Source organism: Drosophila sechellia, chromosome 3L (genome assembly GCF_004382195.2).
Source record: "Drosophila sechellia strain sech25 chromosome 3L, ASM438219v1, whole genome shotgun sequence".
Classification (NCBI taxonomy): Eukaryota; Metazoa; Arthropoda; class Insecta; order Diptera; family Drosophilidae; genus Drosophila; species Drosophila sechellia.
In genome coordinates, this window is record NC_045951.1 from 132,932 (window position 1) to 156,061 (window position 23,130).

General features: G+C 39.9%; 3 protein-coding genes across 6 annotated transcripts in view; 1 reads left to right on the top strand and 2 right to left on the bottom strand.

Annotated features, from left to right (window-relative positions):
• The window catches only part of LOC6610129, a 63,968-nt gene that overhangs the window by 25,212 nt on the left and 15,626 nt on the right, over nt 1-23,130 (bottom strand). For 2 of the 4 annotated variants that reach the window (XR_004361687.1, XM_032717646.1), the window contains exons 2-3: nt 12,199-12,207; nt 11,962-12,144 (exon numbers count right to left, since the gene is read on the bottom strand). The gene's annotated coding sequence lies outside the window, so the exon portion shown is untranslated. Of the gene's footprint in view, nt 1-11,961; nt 12,208-23,130 lie in introns of all 4 variants that reach the window. The other 2 variants (XR_004361686.1, XM_032717645.1) reach the window with 1 other exon arrangement.
• Nucleotides 6,401-7,329, bottom strand: LOC116800932. Its single transcript, XM_032717647.1, has one exon. It carries the CDS (start codon nt 7,217-7,219, stop codon nt 7,031-7,033), a length of 189 nt encoding a protein of 62 aa, XP_032573538.1. The 5' UTR covers nt 7,220-7,329; the 3' UTR covers nt 6,401-7,030.
• LOC6610128 (larval serum protein 1 gamma chain) lies at nt 19,568-22,070 on the top strand. Its single transcript, XM_002034702.2, has 2 exons — nt 19,568-19,808; nt 19,874-22,070. The coding sequence occupies exons 1-2, from the start codon at nt 19,602-19,604 to the stop codon at nt 21,983-21,985; spliced, it is 2,319 nt and encodes a 772-aa protein (XP_002034738.1). The 5' UTR covers nt 19,568-19,601; the 3' UTR covers nt 21,986-22,070.

The following is a 23,130-nucleotide window of genomic DNA, read 5'->3' on the forward strand; positions in this document are numbered from 1 at the left end:
TAATAAGCAGACTCAAGGGGCAGAATCGGCTACCACCTTGACTGAGCAAAAAGCGGCAGGTACTCGAAATTTTCGTGTTGCGAAGTTTGTCGAGGACAAACCGAAATGACTGCAGGACTCCCTGCAAACGAGACCATGCCATTTGGCCGCTTTCTAAGAGGACCGGGCTGCCATCTGTTTCCTCTGATTGTTGAATACCGAACGCAGCAACACGTGGCCGGTGCGAGCTGCGGCTGGTTTGCATTGTAACTGTGTCAGCTGCCGTTGTTGTTGTACTTGTTATAGTTGTGTTTGTTGTACTTTTTGGTCAATAATTTAACTAGAGTTTATTGTTTTGCGAAAATAGTGCTTGGAAATGGATGAGTAGAGTACATCCTTTTTTTGATATTGAATAATATCCTTATTGTTTTTTAAAACTGATATAATACTAACTAGGCAAATGAAAATGATAAGGTACCTTGTGGTCGAAACATACTTTTACCTCACTTGTTTTGTTTTTATTTGAGTTTACCTTTGTGGCTGTGACAGCTGATTAACGATCCCAACGGTTAGTAACTTACTTTGATCCGTCGGAAGGTGAGGTTAAATAATTCGGATTTTAAAAATCGCTTTATGATTGGTCGGTATGTATTTTGCGACACGAATACCGTAATTTTTGTGGCTGGCTCATCCGAAAATATACATTTTAAACAATGGTTGTTTATTAGCCCCCGAATTTTTTATTTCATATTATTAGTATAGTCTAAATTATTTAATGTTTCTATTGAGATAGCCAGGCTAGTTCAACTCGGCTGTTGATCCTTATTTCCTTCGGAAACGCTTCCTTCTGCCTGTTACATACTTTTCATCGAATCTATTATACCCTTCTACTCTACTAGTAAAAGGTATAATGACAACGATTCAGAGTTTCAATATGTCACTCTTTCTGCTTCCAGCCAAAAGAGCCATGAATGTTGAATGTAAAAGTTTCAGCGTTGGCAACAAAAAGGAAATGGACTTCGACTTGTGGTGAAACAATAAGTTGGGACGAGAATCTTAACCTAAGGCAAGGCACGCAATCCATGGTTCAATGAAACAGGTAAAGATTTAGGGCATCATGAAGCGAGGGATTTTAAGATATTTATTTGAAGACAAACGACGCACGAGTCGGGAATTAGACACCAGAGTGAGTGGCAATGAAGATGAAGAAGCAACGATGTCAAAAAATTTGTGTGCAATCGCAGTCGCTCATAGGATTTATGAAAATGAACCACAGGACTTGCACTTATCCGCCTTTTATTCAGGGAACTACAGAGAAAACAACGGACACGAAGACAACGACGACAATTAACAAATAAAAGATTTTATTTAAAAAAAATTCGTAAACAAAACTTGAACTTGCTGCATGGCCCAAGAAGTTGGTTTTTGGCCAAGGTTCAAATTCGATATTCCAATTGAAACATCTAGGCGTTAGTCAGCGTTTTGTAGGTGTAGGGAGTCAAAAGTGTTTTTTGGTTTACCGATAGAAATTGGCAAGACAAACAAAAAACGATGAAAAATCCAAACAATCGATATAAATTTACAAGACTAAAATAAACATGAAAAAATATTAAAACATCTTTCAAAAGTGTGGGCGCGTCATCTTTTAAGCTTGTGTAGTTCCTGAGATTTTGATACAGACGGACATGGCCAAATCGACTCGACCAGTGATTGTGATCAAAAATATATGTATATACTTTATATGGTCGGAAACGCTTCCTTCTACCTGTTACATACTTCTCAACGATTCTAGTATTCCCCTTTACATTTATTTCGAAAACATTTATTTTTGCCGTGCTGCATTCTAAGCATTTGTTAATTGTGTCAGCGACATTTTGATTGCACAACCAACAGAAACGACACGGGACAACCCCTCCTCGCCTTAGCTTCCCCTCTCACCATGACATCCACATATCAGCTGGCAATCAGGAATGCCAGAAAGCGACTTTGTGGCGATTGAGGCGGCAGTGAAAAGCACACAGAAAACACACGAAAAACTCCGTTGGATTTGACTTGATTTTAGTTTAGCTGTCGGCTGAGCTGTCTTCATCAGTGGTCACTTGTTCAGTTTACGTTGCCTGACGTCTGCTGAATCCCCTTTAAAACCCCTATCTTCAGTTTCGACTTTATGTTAAGACAACCACTGTCGCACACACGCCAACTATACTTTGACAAATTGCAACGTTTCGATGAATTCGAATCATTTGTCATTGACACAAATACCTTCAAATTGCACAGACAAACAACCACATACACATGTTGAATGGGTTAAATGCTGAGGTGAGGCATCAGGGGTCCATTGCATTGAGGCGTATAATTATCGTTGCTGTAACAAAACAACATTCGCAGCAGACACTCCAAAATCAACCAACTGCAATCTTTAAATGTATTCCATTTAATATTCGTATTATTTGTACTAAGTGGGACCAAATTCGAAGCAAGAGTATTTTACGCATTTGAATATTTATATAGATGTTGATGTTACAAAAAATTTTTATACAACTAATAAAGCGAGCTTCGAAACAAAATTCGAGCTTCAACATTTTATATTTTCAAGAAATGGGGTGTCAGCAAAAGACTATGAGGCATACTGGTTTTCTCACAAGGCGAAAATCTCATTATACGTACACGACTGAAAAATTATTGCTGTTACTAGTTTTGCCATTAACAATAACAACCACATAACACACACCATATTGTACATATAACAGCAACAAGATCGGGAGTTGCAAGCTTCTCATTCCTTCTGCCCTTCTCACCACTTTGCCATCGACGCACTGTAGCCCCGTCCCGAATGCCAAGAAAGACCCAAGGATAAAAGTCTCGCTCGTGCACGCCTCATAGTGACCCAGTTTCTAATGCGGAATGTAAACACATTTGACCTGGAAAAAAGAGTTTTTGTTTTGTAAACAAACACCGACTGCGCCAGAGACTGAGGAGACTCAAGGTGTGTGCATGTATGTATGTCTATAAACTGTTTTAGGCCTTAATGGCAACAACAAAAAAAACGTAAAAATTGAAATATATGGTAAGAATCGAAATAATTAAAAAAAAAAACAACTGTAAAATCGTAAAAGAAAATCCTAATTGCTGGACATTTTCTTAGCTTTCCGTGATTTTATTATTAGTTGGAACTAGCATACAAAATTCGAAGTTTCAAGAGATTTTTACAAATTTTTACAAAGCAGTTTGTTTTTGTTGTTCTGGCTGTGTAGTTTGGTTAGTTTTGCGTTTTACTTCGGGATGCTGCCGCGTTTTTAAATGTCGTTTTCACCCGATTTTCGCCTTTTTTCCTCATTTTTTCTGCAAATTTGTTATTTAGCTTGTACTTTCTTCTTTTGCCAGTGCAATCGCAAAATTATTATAATAGTATCATCTTTGCCATTCTTATCATTATATAAGGACAACCAAATTCCTAGTGGCAAGGCTTGCATTGTTCATTAAATTTAAATTGCAGTGGTACCATTTTTTAATTAGAAACGGCAATAGCAAGAAACCCAAATAAAAGGTGAAAATATGAAAATGAAGACAAAAAAGGCAGGGGATGGGGAGGGGGAAATTCGCAGGAAACAGCCAAACACAGAAAAAGAAATTGTGTGTCCAAAGCAGAGTCGGCTTCTTGTCAGCACAACCAAACCGAAGACATCAAAAGGGAGTACAAAAACAGCGCAACTGAAAACCACACACAAATGGCAAGTGCAAAAAAGCCAAACAAAATGTACCATTCCTTTTTTTTCACATTTGCCAGCACTTCACTTAGCAACTTTGTTGCAGTCACAGACGAACCGAATGGGGTTTAAGGGGCTGCCGACAGCCAGCTCAATGGAAATATATGAATTGCATTTGCAACATAAAAAAAGGTAGGCTTAAGACGGCAAAAAATGCAGATCGACTGTAAAAATGGTGCGCCTGTGCCAGAGGCAGAATGTAAAAGACGATCGCGATTGCAGGCAAATAAACCCGAATGAGGGGTTTGCGGGGGTGGAAAATGGGTTCAGAGAGGCCGAACGGGAAGGCAAGGGGAAGTAGGTGCACGGCAGTTATCACAATGAGACCGTGGGTGTGTGAAATATATGATGTAGTTTTGCATACCCTATCCCTTGAGAAAGTAAAATAACGTTAAAGTTATCAAAACTGAAAAAGGAATTACTTGTTTTGCTATTACAGGCAAATTCCAAATTACTAGACATTCTATGGTAAAATGGTACAATACAAAGAGTAACGAAATGTTTGCTAAACAATGACAATCTTGGATTTTATTGTGCAACGGTTAGGTATGATTTTAAATGGGATTGGAAAAAAAACAGATACCAAAGTTTCCGCTTGCTCTGCCATTTTTCTTTCACTTGCATTGCAGCCATCTCCTTGAACGTGCTAATGACTTCAATGATTTGCAATTGTGGTCTAGCCTGAGGTCTGCAAACTCAGTCCAATTCGTTGAGGAACAGAAAACGGAGGCTAGCATGATGGGACCAAAAGCATCATTAAGTCGTCGGCGTCGTTGGTCGCACTAAACTAAGTTTTTATCAGCTTGCCAAGGCAGCGGAAAGCTCGGGGTTAAGTTGCGGGGCAAAAGAAGGTTAAGCAAAATTAAAATAAATAAAAACTTCAAGTTGAAGCGTTTAAGTTGTTTGTTTATCTTCGCCTCTTGGGCATAATTCAACTGCAACATTGTTGCGCCAAATGCAAACAGACATAATGAAGGAGCTAGTCACAGACGGATCCAAAATTGGTCTATTTGGACATAGTATATTGTGTCATGCGGCTGCTAATAAAGCTGACACTGTAAAAAGGAACCACTGACAACTGATTGATAACCGAGTTGAGACAGGAACGAAGGTCCAAAAGGGAAATTTGCTACATGGTCAAGTTCCTGCTAGAACGATTTCGCATGTATCGTGCAGTTTAATGACTCGAATGTAAGAAGTTATAATCAATGAAAGCCCTTGTATGGACTAGACATAAAGTTAAAGCATTTAAATTACATTTTTAAAGTAAATTTACAATTCATTTAAATTGTATTTAATTGAATTGCTCATATTGAATATAATGGTTCAATAAAATTCATACTCATACTGAAAGTTAGAAATATATATATTGGACACGCAGATCCTAGCGACGCCTACGTTGTTCAAGTATGTTTCAAAACGTTGCTACGTCCACTATAACGGCCTAACCTGCAACGCAAAATCCTTTGAACAATTGTTTTAAACCTTTTTTTCTTCTGTTTGTCAACATAATTTTTAGATATCTTCCCAACACTTCCAATAGCGGAGTAAAGCGTATCTGATAGTCAAGGAAACCATATTAAAACAACAACAGCAGCAAGAGGATTGAAAAAAATAGATGTGTCCAGAGCAGCAATCAAAGAAGGAGCGGTAATCGCCCCTTTTTTGTCCAATAATCTATTAAGGCGTTGGCATTAAAGAGTAGACGTTTCTCCTATTATTTATTTGGCTTTATAATCCATCAAAGCAATCTTTAAAACTTTCTCTAACATAATAAAAAAAAATTTTAAGGTCTACCTACAAAAGTAAATTAAAATGTTAACAGAAAGGTCACCCTTCACACCACTAGCATTGCACGATAATCAAAACCCAATACCAAAGCTGATACACTCCCATTAGTCACCATTAGAAATTCATGAGGCAGTCGAAAAATGTCCAACTCCTAGCTAGGGGAGAGACAAGAATTTATTAGGCACTCGCTGTCACGGCCCTGTGAGCTAGCAATGCCAACATTAAATAAATACTCGGTATCGGTACAACAAATACACATACATATGTATAAATATTCCTCCAACTTTTTGCAACCTTTACCGGCAGCTTGTGACTGAGCGAGTCCATTGCCAGGAGTACATAGAGCACCTTGTTGGCCACTATCACCGTGTTTGTCGACCGGAACACCTTAAATACCAGTGGGGAGGGCAGAGAGGTGTCGTTACGACGGATAATCGCTTCCCGCGGGACTGTAGAATTTACTACGGTGTTGGGCGGGGCCCACACAACTTAACGTGATTCAATGCAGATAATAAAACAAGACATCTCTATTGTTGACTCCACATTTTTACGGTGGCATTCTTAACCTAACAGCTGTCAAAAGTCACTTAGCGGATCTTCTATCGCATTTCAATAATTCGAAATACTGTTACGATTGGGAACGATAATTAAATCACGCCTTTCCGGACTCACCATAATGTTTCCCACTCAAAAAACAAAAGCAAAAGATAATCTTAATAGTACGTAACCCAAACCAAGAATTTTCCATATTGAAAGCCAATGTATTCCCATTCTTGCCAAAGAAAATTGAATTCAATAGAATATTAATTCTCAATGGGTAGTCAATTTATATATTATTTTTCCCTTCTATTGAAAAGTGCATATTTTTAGTAGTGTTGGAGCAAAACTTTATTGTTGGATTGTTTTTAAATTAGAAACGTAACAAATATGGCGAGAACCTTGAACGTCGGCCAATACGCACTACGCTCTAGCATTGAATGTACTTAGTTATGTAACGATGTGTCCTGGGTGTTAAACGAGTATTTATTGTGTGGTGTGAAGTAATACTTATGCACTAATTCGATTTGCTTTACTGGGTTTAGGTGTATGTTTGGTGTGAATGGGGATTTTGCAAATGCAAAACGCAGTCGATAACAATGTTAGCCACATCCTTGAACCATTTTCACTCACAGACAAAAGGCACATACATGCACACTTACTCACACGACAACTGAAAACGTTCCACATACGATCCGTATGCACGCTAGTTGTTTGCTGCTCTCCATTTCTGATTCTCCGTTCCCATTCCCCACGACATATTTCACATTTCATTCCTGCTCGATTGGATGTAGCCAAGTGTTATGCAACTGCTTAAAGGACTTCATCTTGTAATTTCATTGCTGATTTGCGTTGTTTGAGTTGTGATTTGTGTGGTGTTGCCTTTTGTGCCACATCTGGCGTGGATCTCCTCCTCATCATATATCCTCATATCCTGGTAAGGGACCTCATCCAGCTTAGAGCAGATAGCATTTCCGCCGCCAGCAGGAGCAGGTGCAATGCCCATGGCGATAGTAGCGGCAGAGGCACTTTAGATACTTATAGCCCGCACAGCAGTGATGCGAGTGCAAATGAGAATGCGAGTGATAGTGGCTGTAGCAGGAGCTGTCATGCAGACAGTAGGAGTAGCAGCCGCAGTCGCACATATTTTCGACGTGTATGAGGTCCTTTTGCCTTAACTTGTCTGAAGTCTATATAATCTGGATTTCGCCGTGCGTCCCAGCTCGTTTGCACGCTGTTGCCGAACTGATTTCTTGCCAACGCTTCGATTTTCGACTTGGCTTAGGTTAGTTTGCCTCGACGGTCTCTCGTAGTTACGGGCACGGTCCCAAGTTTGATCGATCACGAAGATACATTTGCGTATTTGGGGGCCAACATTCGTACCAAGAACCGGAGTGAGCTGTAATATATGGGTTAGCACTGTTGTTGTTATGGCAATCCATATGAAAACCATGTCAATTGATTTTAGCAAACTCCATCACTCCGTGTCCAGAGTATGGGAGAAAACGAGAACGCCGCATAAAAATAATCTTTTTTTACGGGAATAATTTTCAAGGGTTATCCTATTGAAATTCGCTTTATATTAGTATTTTAATATATTTTTGATTTGTAGATATTTCCAGAGTATACCCTCGTCTAGACCCATAACATGGTTTACCTAAACATTTTTTGCCTGGTACCGCACACATTACTCAACTCGAGTCGTATGATTAATTTGCAAAATTGTCGCTGATTTTATGACCGAAATATTTACTGCATTTGGCTATATCAACCCGAAATAGACTTGGCCACATGCACATTCATGTCTGACCCACATTGTCGACGGGGGTACGAGTCACCGCCGTCGGGGATATATGGTACAGATAGAGAGCTTTAACTGCTCTAGTGCTGCGTTCGATGACACACGCGGCGAATGCACAGCTGACGCATAATATACACAATATACGTCATTGTATATTTGTATTTTGGTTTCGAATTCAACACTTGGAATCCTCGGTCTTACAGAGTCTGACGGCCAGCAAATGAGATCAGATCAAGAAATCTGCAGTCGATGAGCTCATAATTGGTTCTTGTTTGCCGTTGCCGAAACGGGTGTATTACAGCTTTTAGTTCCCATTTTTTTTACGACCCATAATTTTTACTCGCCCACATGCGATTTGCTTATAAGATATCCCCATTTTTGTTATCAATGTAATTTTTTGTGGGAAAGTACCGAGTAACGTGACTTTAATGTCAGAAACGGACATAAAAAGCGGCGTAGGGTCTGCCACTGTTGTCAAGTGTCCTTATATTACCAATGGGCAAACGTTTTTTCAGCTAGCCAAAACAGGGTTAAAAAAATATAGCAGGGGTTTAAAGGTTTTGTAGTCTAGAATGATTCAAGTGCACGGTTTTTAGCAGTTTAGTTCGAAAGGTTTTAAATAACACTCAAGGGACAGTGAGGAAGACAAACAACGACGGCGCGCGGACCATATGGACTAGGGAAACAATCGCAGGTGTTTTCCGTCCGTGTGGCAAATAATTGCGTTGCGTGTTTCTTTAGCCACAAAACCGGGATGATAACCGAGGCATCAGTCTAAGTAGCTGACTCTGGAAATTATGCACGTGACGATCAAAAAAACAATAGAGAATTCTTTAGTCGACTTCCCAGACTATCAGATAAACGTTACCTAATGAATTTGCGAGTGTCAAAAAATTTAAAATTTGTATGCTGATCGACTCAGCTATTGATCCTGACTAGGAATATATATATATGTTCTTTATGTGGTAGATCCCCTTCCTTATAACTGTTAGATACTTTCCAATGTATCTAGTAAACCCTTTTACTTACGAGTAACGGGTATAAAAAGGGCATTGTAAAAGCCACAGCCAAACAAACACATTTCAATCATAATTCAGGACAGACAGGAAAATAGCGATTATGTCGACGACCGCATAGTGGCTAGGGGGTATATTCAGATGGTCTGAAGGGCCGACGTAGACCGGAGGTGTAACTGGTGCTACACGGGGATGTGTCTCAAAGTGACACTTGCCAGGTTTTTGGCACAAGTTGACCTGCCACATGCCAACGCAAGTTGGTTCTGCTGCAACTGACCCATCCTCATGTCACATGCAACAACATCATGCTTGTATTGCAGCTGCAACTGCAGCTCGCTCTGAAACTTAGACATTCCATGTCCTTGCATTGCCGCCTCACAAGACATGAGAGGCGAGACAAACCGAAACGTGCAACAATCGGCCGCAATGCAAAAATATGTTGTGGCTTTGAAAAATAAAACGCTTAAGTTTATTACTTTTAGCCCGAGTGTATTTCCAGCACATTCTCTTAACCTAGCTTCAGGAAAGTTATTCCTGGGAAACTGTTGGGAGTTTTTAAGGATCAAAAATGAAAACGGACAAGAAAAAATTGTGTTATAAAACCGCATGCAGTGATTTGGTCAATACTCGTAGAGTATTAGTATATTCGTTGAAAACGAAATGATTTGGATCACTAGCTGAGTCAATCAGGGTTTGTGTCATGAGCTCAACAAGTTAGAAAGTTCAGTTTAAGCATGCAGATCTAGTCGCGCTGTTCAGAACGTTGTTAAATGGAATTAAAATGGAATTAAAATAGCGATGGCACATTATGCATTTTATTGCTACCTACCTCAAAGTGTAAGTGTTTGTAATAACATTGCCATTTTATGTATTAAACATTCAAAAATAAAACAGATATCACCATATATAAAACGTCTTTATCGATAAAATTACATCGCGGATCATATCCTTTGGATATCACAATGTTATAACTTTAACGATTCGTGTCTGGTAAATACTATTACACACACGCTTATTTATATTATTTTCCGAACTCGTAACTGTTCGCGAATCAACGGTCCCCCACAAGTGATTGCTTTCTATTCAAGAATAGGGTTGGCCCCCTTCCACAATGTTGCCAGTAATCAGAGAAACTTATCACCCGTCGTCGACCGATTATCACCTTTTCAAGTCTCGTGCTTTGCTCGTATTTGTCATCATTGCCTCGTAGTGACCCCTTCGAAGAACACAATTCGTTGAATTGTCTGCCTCAACATGTAATGGAAAAGTTTGTAAACTTTTCCACATAACCGCGGCAGGGGAAAACTACGACAAAAGTGACATAGCCCTATCAATTGAACAAAGGTGAAACGAAGAAAAGTATTTGCTCGAAAAGTGCAAAGCGGGTAAAATTCCATTAGACCTCGAGTTCAACAGATATTCGAATTATTTGCGTTGCTCATTAGTAAGCCGTTTATGCCAGTCCTAAGTCACAATAACACATATTTTTAAGTCGCCTCAATGAACATATAAACAAATTGAATTGTATTTCAAGACAACTGCGTATTGACGTCAGCGTCAGTACAGTCTGTCTGTACCTGATGGATGCATTCATTGCCATTTAGGTGAGACAAGAAACGCACAAGTCATAACTTAACGATCAAAACAACCGGTAGAAAGAAGCGTTTAAATCTGAGTTCTCCATACGAAGACATATTTACCTCTTCGAATTTTAAACATAATAAAGCTTATATTTTTCAGTCCGGAAATGCAAGTATTAAACATTGCCTTCATTATTATTAATATTTAACTAAAATTTATAAAAAGTGAAACTCTAACATGAAAATATCTGTTTATTTTTTAGTGAGTCAATTCCCATGTTCCGTTCCTATAGTTATACGCCGAATTCGAACTCGAATATAATATTCTCTCTTGTTTTTCGAAATAATTTAAAAATTTCCCTCTTGCAGTCCGATTGTCGTTATAATTGGACTGTTATGATCTGCCTTGTTTTCTTGTTGCCTTCGTTTAACTTCCTTTTAGACGCGAACTTTTTGAAAATTCATTCACCTTATAATCAAGCAAACCAGTTGTGGTGAATGTGTTTCGCTTTTTTCGTTTTCATTTTGATTTTTATTAATTTTAAAAATTAATTTTCCCTGTTTTATATGCGCAATGAAATATAGAATATTAAGCTACGATTAAATTCAGCCAAGAGTGCAAGTTTTGTGGATGAATAATCACAAAATTTTTAAAAAATTGTCAAACGGAGAGGGAAATGATGCGCCTGCACCCAAGTCAATTAGCATAAGTATGTTTTGTATGAATGTGAATATTAAAAAATTTCTGCGAGCTGTTTTTTTTTTCGGAAGCATACAACGTATGTACTCTCGTTCGCTTCAGTTAAGCACGATTCAAATGCGATTGCCATGCGGCAGATATAAGCAGCACCCTATAATGTAAGAAGGGCAAAGTAGCCGCCTCTATCTGAGTGGATCTCTCGAGTACGTGGCTTGAATGAATTTATACATTTATTGTTTGCCAAATTATCTCGGACTTACGATCTATCGAAGCACACAGAATCAAGACAAAGTCAACTTCATGAATCTTGTAAGACAAGAAATACAATTTTTATTTTTGCTTCGCAATTGCTCGAAAAGATTCTACCATGATGTGTTTTGTTTTCAAACTCAATATGGGTTTGAGGTGAGTTGAACTCGAATACCAGACCAAGAATGCAAATTTGATCCAATTTCAGTTGAATAGATTTTCCTGATGACTATTATTCATAGATGAATTATATCTTAAACGGGAGACGAATTTATATTTATATTTCATACACTTTTTTATATTTTTATGAATTATTCCATATATTTAGACTCAATTCTCTAGATTCTCGTATCTTTTAAATATTAATTTGATAGGGAAACTACCGCAAATAACAAATCATATAGAGGCCGTGCCAGAGACTCGTCTAATTTCGTCCAAATTGGAGTAGTAGTTAGTTTCACATTTATACGTTCTCATTTAGACATCTTTTTGGATTATGCGGACTCTTCTACTCGAATCAAGAACAAGGCCTACGACTTACCTTTTTTATCCACGCTCTGTTGGGCAAATTTCCTGTTTCGAGTTTTATTGTAAGAGCAAAGCGACAGCATAGAAGACAACACAAATTTTTGTACGTTTCGGTATTTTTGGTTCACACGTGCTTGGTTAATAAACTTGGCCGAAACTGAATGAACCTTTCCTCTCCGTAAGCATTAAAGTGGGCCTGGTGTTGAGGACAAACGGTGAGACTCGCACTTAGACGACACATACATACTACCACCAAGAACTGAAAGAACAAAAAAGAGGAAAAGTTAAAAAACTGCTCTACTCTCCCTTCCATTTTTATCGCCTTCCTTGCCTTATAAATATATCTTTTGTGTTTATCATTGATCAATTGAATTAAGCCGTACTCAGTACTCGTACACGCGTATGCTTAATGTCTAATGTCGAACAAGTTCAATGCCTTCTGGCTACCCCTTTTCCGCAATCCTTAGATTTTTTATTTGGCCACCAATTAGTTAATTAAAAAAACAAAACTGAAGAAACAATCCCTACTTTTATTGGGAACTCGAGGTTCCTAAAAGCAATATGTGAATTTGCAAGGATTGATAAACTACTGAAGTGTTGGTTCTAAAGTATATCTTGAAGTGTTTGGTGTAATAAATCTCAATACCATTATTGTCATTAAATTCATGAAAAGTGGTATATGTTTATTTTCTTGAACACGCAGATTCAATTGGCTTTTTTTCGTCCCACCAAGACGTTTGAACCTCCGTCTCTAAGGTTGTGAAAGTTTGTTTCCTAATTTTCCAAAATTGTGGGTGTGGCAGTTTTGAACGTTTTGTGGGAGTGGCAACATTTGAAAACAAACTTGCGCTGCGTCTGTGTCTGGAAGCTTTATTATAACATTATAGCTTTTATAGTTCCTGAGATGACGTTCATACGGACAGCCGGACACGGCCAGATCGACTAGGCCATTAATCGTTATCAAGAATATGTATATATATGTGTGTACTTTCAATGGTAGATAGCACTTCCTTCTACCTGTTTTATACTTTTTAACGGATCTAGTATACCTTTTTACTTATGAGGGAGGCGTATAAGAACACTGGACTATTGTAAAGCATCATATCTGGGGGCTATATACCACCCTGAATTCGATTTATTTTGAAATTTTAATGCAATAAAATTATCAGGATCATCAATTCAAGGCACAAAGAAGGAAAATTGCGGCTTCAGACAACGAGTATGAGTACGAAAACAAGTGCAGAGACCATAACTCATGCGACAGTTAGATGCGAGCACTCAGATAGGCCGGGGGTATCGGAACAAGTCCAAGAACCAGGATGGCAACGAACATTTGGATATATGAGGTTTGAGCTGACTAAATGAGATACTTAAACAGACTGCTGCGCCGCCTATTGTAGACCAGAGACATTCTTTTGAATTATGAGGCTGCTCTTGGAAATGAGGTCGTGAGGCGATAGTAGGCGAAGATAAGTATCGAAATATATAACTGCAACAAAAATATAATAAAACTGTCTAAAAAAAATGGTGCTGCAATGCATTGATTGAGTGTTGAGGGGCAGAGATGCGGCGCTGTTTTCTGTTTATTATGTTTGGCCAGGCCAGCAAAGGCCATAAAATTTGATTGCCTTGCTGACGAAAAATAAACCATAAAGGAGTAGGAAGAGAAATAGAAGTTGAAGTGAAAAGGACACAGGCATAGGCATAGGACAAGGCATACCTTCTATGGGAAAACAAACAAACAGTTTTGGTCATCTTAATGGCTGCTACCTATTTTCAGTGCTAAGTTCACAGACAGGTGCACCCAGCGACGAGCATATTTTATATTATTGTTAGGCCGATGGGGGCTGGTACACCCCGCCCTTTCGCCATAATAAACCAATAAAACGTTGCTGCTGCCGTAGCTGCAGACACTTGCAGTTACAATTAAGTGATTTTTATTAGGAGCCGCGAGTCTAGGGGCACTATGGGGCATTAATGGCCATAGCCATGGTATGTAACCAAAACAAAGTAAAATACCGCCTGAGAGCCCAAGAATAACTAACGTTTTCAGAATGCCTAAAATTACCTCGAAGTTAAGTTGCTCTATGGGAGGTATGAAGAAATATCTAAACAAAAATTATTCATAAGTTATTAGTCTAAGTACAAATAGAAATAAATCCCTAGGTATGTCAAAATAAAAGGAAAGGTCCAGAATTTACTGGATACTACCTAAAATGTTAATCTAATATTCAAAATAAAATCTGTTTACCCAGAACTAGCTAGCTAAAATTAATGCCAATTTTAGTTGTTACTTCCAGGATTCTTAGTGTGTTGTAACACAATACTTATTACATTACAATAATGAAAAAAAAACAGTAATTTAGCTTATATCCAATAACAGACTAAAAAGGACTTAGTACTTGCTTGGCAGATATGTTAGGGTATCACCTCTGGTGCAGCAAAAACCAAACACTAAAAACCAAATCGGCAACGTGTAATGAGCCGCTTTCTTCACTCGGAGGGTTTCCTCTTTAGCTTATTCTGGTGCTGCTGCTGTATGGTAAATAGCTTTCGATTGCATGCCTCCTTGTGTCTATGTCTCGTAACGGAGGCGAAGTTGCGGTAGGGTTCACGGAGGGGTTGGGGTTTATACACCTTATAGAAGGCCGCCGCAACTGCTTGTCTGAGATGGACGCGGCGCGATTGCTTTAGTCATGGTCTGTGAAACACGTGCGATAATTATGGTAATATTTGCATTTGCGTGTGGCTTCGTTAAACAGTTGAGTGAGTTACTGGGCGCCAAGACGGGACTTGATCGCCGAAGAAGACCACTTCCGACGAATTGGACATGACTTCCAGATTTCTTCAAAACTGCTCTTCACAAATCGCTCCCGATCCCCTATCACCGGTTTGTGCTTAATGGACTCTTAAACAGCCGGCACAGCCCACAATTCTCCGCCCTTCTCCGCAGGCTTTCAATTCTGTCGGATTGCTTTTAATTTTGCGCAAATCGGGATCTCAGGAACTAGAAGGTTGAGATTAAGCAAAACTGCCACGCCCTCATATTCTAACCATTTTTCGATATTTTTCATAATTTTTTAGTCTTGTAAATTTCTATCGATTTGCCGATAAACATAATAATCTAGGCTTTTTTATAGTTATAAAACTTTATCATTAGGCTACGATCTAGAATTAATAATACATTGATTAATTAATTTGTATATGTTCATAAGCCTAACACCTTTTATAGTCAATTATGAACAAAGCTTAAAAAAGCAAGCCCAAACGGATCGAAAACGAACGACACAAATGGAAAACGACAATAAAATCAACCGAGAAATCGCGAAATACTTTTTGATTTGGATTCTATTCTACCTGGTCGAGGTCATTGAATGCAGTTCTCCCTGATTTCTGATTCCCAGATTCGCTGCTCTCTGTTCAAGTCCACTTTGATTACGTACTGTTGAATAAATCCTCATTTGCTTTCTACATGTATGAGGCGATTCTTGGTTTTAGAACCCGAAAAGTCGATTCTTTTTTGATTCACCGCCATCGGAATTCCAAGAAGGATATCGTCCCGTCTTAGTAGCTTTCTGGCATCGGGACGCCAAGCTTTTTTGCGCTGTTCTCATTTAAAGCATTTTATGGCATTTTGTTTAAGTTGCCGCTTCATTATGATTTTTATTGCCACTTCAGCATGGCTCCTTCGAAGGAGTTACCATGTCTCATTTTTCAGATCTCAGGTGGGAGGAGGCATTGTGTAGGTCTTGTTCTGTTTGAATACTACGAGGAGGTTGTAGGTTCAATGTTGGACCTTGGAACCGAGAGACCAGCATAAAAACAGCTTTTAAGGCTCGTTATAATTTTAGTTATTCATTTTTATTCTCGACTTCTGCGCGTGAATTCACTGTGCTTTAGGACAGGTGATTGACCTTTGGGGCTTTTTTTACGAGGTATTCGGTTTAAAGATCCTGTCTGTCCAAATGGGAACTGTTCTCTGCGTGATTCCTTTTTTTCAGCTTGCAACGCGGGCTGTCTCGATTTCGATCTTGTTCTATTTCAATTTGAAATGATACCGATCCACTTAATGCAGACCATTAATTTGATGAACGATCGATAATCGCAGTTCAGAACTATATAAGCAGACATTAAATTAAATTTCAATTTTCAGTCGTGCGTCAACAATTTACAAAATAGATAAATATTAACAAATTCGAGATATATTTTAATAGATTGTAAGTTTTATAAAGGAATTAAAAGCATACAGATTGTGGTTATTCTTTGTACCGCCTTTTAATTCCCTTAGATTTTACTAAAAGTCTGCTCATGTACAGTTCAATGAGCTGTTGCAAGGTAAGTCAGTTTCCCCACCACAGCTTTGCCTCACACAGGTACAGAAAGAGAATTAAATACATCTAAATGTCTCTTTCGAATAACTTTTTGTTTTTTGGATCATATTTTTCGGACCAAAACTAAGCCGAAAAGAGACGGTAGCGGAGCCAAGGTCTTCCCGTTATCGAGGGGCGTCAAAATTTGAGCAACGTAAGAGCAATGTAAGCACAGATGCACATAAAGCCAAAAATGCTTCGATGCCAGACGGTACCCGGTGAACTTGACAATGAACTGTCTCGGTAGACCAAAACTCGAGGAAAAACACAGAAAAAGCTTCCATACCTATTTCCTGTCCTGTCTCTGATTTTTTTGAAGAGCTAAGATGCCTACCTAACAATAAAGGCCAGAGCTTTAAATACATTTCGGATGAATCTCTTTCAGATGCACTTCGCACGCTAACGCCCTAAATCTGGTATCTGAGTCCGAACCCCTTGATTATGTCCTCTATTCTTAATTGTGCGTTCGGTGTGGGAATGTCTACGAAAGAGAGCAATAAATACAGTACTTCCAGGAACTGGCTGGTCGTCGGTCTTTCAAAAGGACGCCGTAATCTCTTTCCGATGGCAATTCATATTAACCCAGCAGCAAACTCATACAAAACTAATTCACCGTCGTCGCCCTTTATTTAATATCAGGGGAATTTAAAAAGGCCTACGATGGTTAGGTGAACTCTGGAGTACATCCAGGCCTTTTTTTGGTCCTCCCTTGATCCAAGTCTCCATTCCATTTCACCCACTGACAAAGGAGTCAGAACGCCTTGATTAGGGATAATGCCTTGATGCATTGTCAAAATTCTTAGCTTGAAGAAGGCTGGCAAAAATCAATTCAAATTACAATGCTACTTACTAAGTACTTAGCCCAGGTTAAACCCAACCCAACTAAGCTTGGGCAAGCTCGTTTTCTTTCAATTATCTGACAATGGGGATATTACAATGACTCCCTCGCATCCATGTTTGAAACCTTTTTTTTTTTTTGATTTTCTAAGCAATTGGCTCCTCTTTTGAATACCATATTAACCACTAAAAAAAGCATGGTTTAATTGTAGTCTTTTTTTTTTTTATCAAAATATTAGCAGAAGTGTATGTATTATTAGTATGAAGGTATGTTAACATTATATCGACATTGACGTCAATGCTTCAACATGGAATAAAGTGACATAAAATTGAGGGGGCACTTTTCCACCCGTTCGGACGCAGCAAACTTAGCCAAGTTTACAGACACATTTGTCAATTTTATGGTGGCAACAGGAAGATGTATGGCTTTCAAGCTTTTCGGCGAAACGGCAATGCGGCATTTGCAATTATTATGAATCATTTCCGGACAGCTTTATTGAGGGGTTTCAAGTGGTTGAAACATCTAATTTAGGAGGGTTGAATGGAGAAGGGGCTAAGTTAATTAAAAATATATTGTTTTATTCATTTTGCTAATAGGTCATACATTTTATATTTTTGTATTGCAATATTTTTCAATGTTGTGGTATATATATAGAATATATAGAAAAATTGCGGAAAATTAAATATGGCTAGAATTCGTTTTTTTCTTTTTAATTTTTTCGATATGAGAAAGAATTTCAGATTAATCTTAGAATAACTAAGCCAATTTGTATACCCGTTAGTTGTAGAAGAAATATAAAATTTATATAATAGTAGATGGATTTGCTGACCCGATGAGGTATATTCCTGAACAGGATCACTAACAGAGTCGATCAGGCCATGTCCGTATGAACTTCGAGATCTCGGGTAATACAAAAGCTAGAAGGTTGATATTAAGTATGTAGATTCTAGAAGAAGACGCAGCCTTGCGCTATGTAACTACGCTTAATCTACCGCTAACAACTGCCACGCCCACACTTCTGAAAATTTGATTTGTTTTCACAAGCTGAGGAACTTTTCTGCCTTGTTTATTTCTTAACAAAAACTTAGTAGCCGTTCGGCTTGAATACCACCATACATTTATGTAGGTCTCTAGCAGTTATTTAATTGTTAAACTATTGTTGATGTTAATTATTGTTGTTATAATTGTCGCCACAGTAAACTCAATTTATGCAACTTGCTCGCTGTTTGTTCCCCCTAAATGCAATATCAGAGTTGTAGCCCTAACGCAAACTGTCAAACGGTGGAGGTGATAACAATTTAATTCGCAATTTTCGTGTGGCATTTTGACCAAGGCAAACAAAAACACTTCGGACATACATGTTGTCACAAACATAAAGTGAATACATAATGTTGGGTGAACAACTCATATACGATTATGGCAAATCAAACTCTACTCCAATATCAACACGGGAAGGGGAAAGGCGAGTGGAGATATTTTAGCATATACTTAGCCCATCTGTTGAATTCCTTTTTTCACTTTCCATTTTCGGCCAGACATGGTTAGTAAAGAAAAAAGTCAGTACATACCCATATATAATAAGAAAACAAAAAGAGAGAGTCAGCAGAAGTACGGGTATCCAGGAGCAATCAGAACATCACAAATAGTAAAAATCGTATGAAAATTTCAGCCTACCGCATTGTTACATTCAGGGTGAAACACAAAATATCCAAAAAGTTGGCTTAACTCATGGGAAGCTAAATAAAAGCTATATATAAATAAATGTCAGAGACCCTTCCTTCTAAATATTACATACTTTTCTACGAATCTAGTATACCCTTTTACTCTTTGAGTAACGGGTATAAAAATTGGTTGATATATAATTATGATGTGTATAATAGCAAAATCAGTGTAAATTTCCATTGTATTCACCAACCCTGAAAGCAAATCGTACTGTTCCGGATGGTAATGCAAAATATTCATCTAAAAAACGAAAACACCTAGAATAAAACCTGAACTGATATGACTTATGCACATAACAGTGAGGTGGGCAGTTCAAAGCAATCATGATGCTATAAGTTATTATCGCAGTGCAGTGAAAAATTCACAGTCACCGTCGCCAATTGCCAATAAAGATCGGCAATTATACAACAGGAACGCGTTGAAGACGATCGACGAGGTCGTGGGTCTTATCTTATCACCACCTGAATTGAGGCATGCCTCCAGAATGATGAGGGCATCCAAAGATAACGTGGCCCGCTATTTTCGGCCGGGACTGGACCTATGCGACGACCTATGCTGATGACGGGAGTCTGCCGCTGATACGGTACAATGCAAGGCTCCAGTCGGGGGTATAAAAGACCCAGGTTGGGTGCAGTCAAGACAACAGACTTTAGGTGTTGGTCGTTGAGCGAACCAAAGCCGGAGCAGTTGAGGAACCAAAGAATAGCAGCGAAAGGACCAAGGATGAAGTTGACCCTTGTGTTACTGGCTCTCGTGGCCTGTGTGACTGCCTTTAGCGTGCCCACGCAGAAGGTAAAGATCGCCGACAAGAACTTCCTGGAAAAGCAGAAGTTCCTCTTCGAGATCGTTCACCGTGTTGATGAGCCTCTAATGTTCGAGGAGTGGATTAAGATGGGCCAGAAGCTGATCACCGACAAGGCTCAATACGAGGTGAGTGCATCAAGAACTCCACTTTCTTACTGAAACCCTATCCATGTCCTTGTACTTCCCCACAGACCTTCGATTTCTACATGGAGAAGTTTTGGGAATCCTACAAGCTTGGAGCCCTGCTTCCCAAGGGAGAGTTCTTCGGAGCCCTGGTCAAAACTCACCACAAGCAGGCCTACGGTCTGTTCAACTTCTTCTACTACGCGAAGGATTGGGAGACCTTCGTCCGCAACGTCGCATGGGCCCGCATCCACGTGAACGAGGGCATGTTCGTCTACGCTCTGACCCTGGCTGTCATCCACAAGCCCGAGTTCGAAGGTCTGATCCTACCCCAGATCTACGAAATCTTTCCCCAGTACTTCTTTAACAGCAAGTTCGTGTACGCGGCCGAAAAGTTCGACTATGAGGTCTTCAGCAAGTTGACCATGTACGAAAAGGAGTACAAGGATATCCTTTACAAAGACTACAGTGAGTTCACCGGCAACTTCTATTTTTACACCAAGGACTGGAAGACATGGCAGTGGTACAAAATGATGGGTCTAGACCAGGAGTGGTATGTCGAGGACAAGTACTTCCTGCGCGAAAACTTCGCCCAATTTGTGAACGATCCAAAGTACGTTGATGTTGTCAAGGGCCTAAAAAAATTCTACATGCCTGTAGACTACACCCGCGACATCGATTTTTTCAACGATGAAACTAAGATGACCTACTTCACCGAGGATCTTGGCTGGAACGCTTACTGGTACTACTTGAACATGGACTACGCCTTTTTCTTAAACGGCAAGCAGTTCGGATTGGACAAGGACCGTCGCGGCGAGTACTGGATCTACAGTGTGCAACAGATCCTGGCCCGATACTACCAGGAGCGCCTGGCCAACGGCTTTGGCGAGATCCCCGAGTTCTTTTGGTACAAGCAAATAGAGTACGGCTACGATCCCCAGCTGATTTATTACAATGGCATTGGCTACAGCTACCGCAAGAACTACTATGACTTCTACACCTACGGCAAATTTGAAATGTACAACCAAATCCAGAACTTCTTCAGCCGCGTCTACAAGGTCTTAGAGACAGGATTCTACAAAACCGCCGACGGTCAGGTGTTCGACCTCCACAAGCCCGAGGCTATTAAGATTGTAGGCAACTACCTGCAGGGCAATGCTGACACCTTTGACAAGTACTTCTTTAACTACTACTACTTGCTGGCCCATATGTACTTCGCTGATGTAGACTACACCGACATGGAGGTGTTCCCTAACATTTTCCTGAACTTCGAGACTATGCTGCGCGATCCCTTCTTCTACACCTTCTACAAAAAGTTCACCGATGTATTTTACACCTTCAAGTACTACCTGAAGCCGTACACCCAAAAAGATCTCTTCTACGAGGGCATCACCATCAAGGATGTGAGCGTCAGCAAACTGGTAACATACTACGACATTGTGGACTTCGATGTGACCAACTTGCTCAACGACAAGATGACGTTCGTCGACGGCCAGTACATATGGGACAAGGCTCTGTTGGCCCGTCAGGCCCGCCTTAACCACAAACCCTTCAACTTCGAGTTCACCATTGAGTCCGACAAGATGCAGAAGGGAGTTGTCCGCGTGTTCCTGGGCCCCAAGTTCGATGAATACGGCCGCGTGATACCACTAGACTACAACCGAAAGAACTTCGTGCAGATTGACAGCTTTGTGTACCCCTTCATTGTCGGCACCAATACCATCAAGCGCAGCTCCAAGGAGTTCAGCTGGACTGCTGAGGACAGGATTACATACACCGAGCTCTACAAGTACATGATGCTGGCCAGCGAGGGCAAGTACGACTTCCCCCTCGACATTAGCGAGCCGCATAACGCCTTCCCCGACCGCCTGGTACTGCCCAAGGGATGGGAGCAGGGCATGCCCATGCAGTTCTACTTCTTTGTCTCGCCATTCGCCGAGACGTACGAACAGTTCTCTAACTTTGATTACACTTATTCCTCGGGAGTTGGCTCCGGCACCCGGTTCGTGGACACCAAACCCTTCGGCTATCCCTTCGACCGCCAGATCGATGAGTCCGACTTCTTTGTGCCTAACGGCTTCTTTAAGGACGTCAAGGTCTACTACGTCGACACCTTTGCCAAGTACTTTGAGAAGAAGTACGCCCAGTTCGGTACCTTCGACTACTCCATCGAATATTAGGCCACACTGGACCTAGCTCTTAGCAATGTCGCAGGCAAAAAAAAACAATACAAAAAAAAAAAAATATAAACGAATTCAAAATAAATAAATACTGAATAATTAAATCCTCATAAATTATTTTTGTCATGAATATCTTATAAATAACTGACTTTAGATTGTTCGCATCATTAACAAAACTCGTTTAATATTAAGGATAAAGGATAAGGATAAGGTAATATTTTCAGATCACCTGAACCACAAAATTTCTTTCGCACTGAAAGCTAAGTAAAACCCTAGTGCCGTAACATGGGTTAGTGGCGTTCGGGGGCGTCTGAGTCAAATTGAAACCGAAAACTGGACGCTGGAATCCTTTTTCTTCTGAGGTTCTTCTTGTATTTCGTTTGGTGAAAAGAAAAAATGTGTAATAAAAACGCTGAGCCCTGAAGGCTAGTGTTTAAATACTAAAGGCAGAAGGGCGAAGTCCTTGGGCAGGAAACGGCAAGGGTTCGTTAAACTTTCAACGCCAGCTAAGCCCGAAACGAGTCCTGACTCCAGTCTGCCTTTTCCTACTCCGCACTTGGTCCTTCTCGGTTCAGCTTCTAAAAAGCGTATGGCGATGGAAGGATGGCCATCTCGTTGCGTTGCTTTCTGGCTACGCACATAATATCGACGCACTTTTGAAAAGTCTCTGGGTCTCCATTTGGATTTGGTGCGTCACTCCTGCCAGCCTATGGGTATCGTCTGGCGGTGAGGCGCAGAAACAAGGAAATGTGAAAAAAAGAAACGCAAAAAACTGCCTGAAGCAACCACCACAAATAACATCAGCTTCGAATAGAGTGCAGAGGGGAAGGCTTTAAAGTGGTATAATGTGGTAGCAACCCAGACCTAACAAAAGAACCCACAGACGATATCTCGCCTTTTGTCCATGTGCGTGTGCGCTCCACTCATCCCATCAAGAGATTTCTCTAAAGCTCCTTGGACTTCCTGGTGCGTAAGCAGACAGTCGCGCACTTCATTCAATTCAAATTACTTGAGCTTGTCTTGGCCCCAGCTCCAATTTTAATTGCCCAGCGGGCGGAGGTAGCTTAACCCATAAATTATAAACATTTGCCTAAACTTCTCACCCATTTTGTTTGCTTTTTTCCAAAGTAAATGTATATTAATTA

Excerpts from the sequence above, each read along its gene's own strand:
- LOC116800932 (XM_032717647.1), bottom strand. The coding sequence starts at position 7,219 with ATGTGCGACTGCGGCTGCTACTCCTACTGTCTGCATGACAGCTCCTGC.
- LOC6610128 (XM_002034702.2), top strand. The coding sequence starts at position 19,602 with ATGAAGTTGACCCTTGTGTTACTGGCTCTCGTGGCCTGTGTGACTGCC. Across the intron at positions 19,809-19,873 it reads CCGACAAGGCTCAATACGAG|ACCTTCGATTTCTACATGGA; the intron begins GTGAGTGCATCA and ends ACTTCCCCACAG.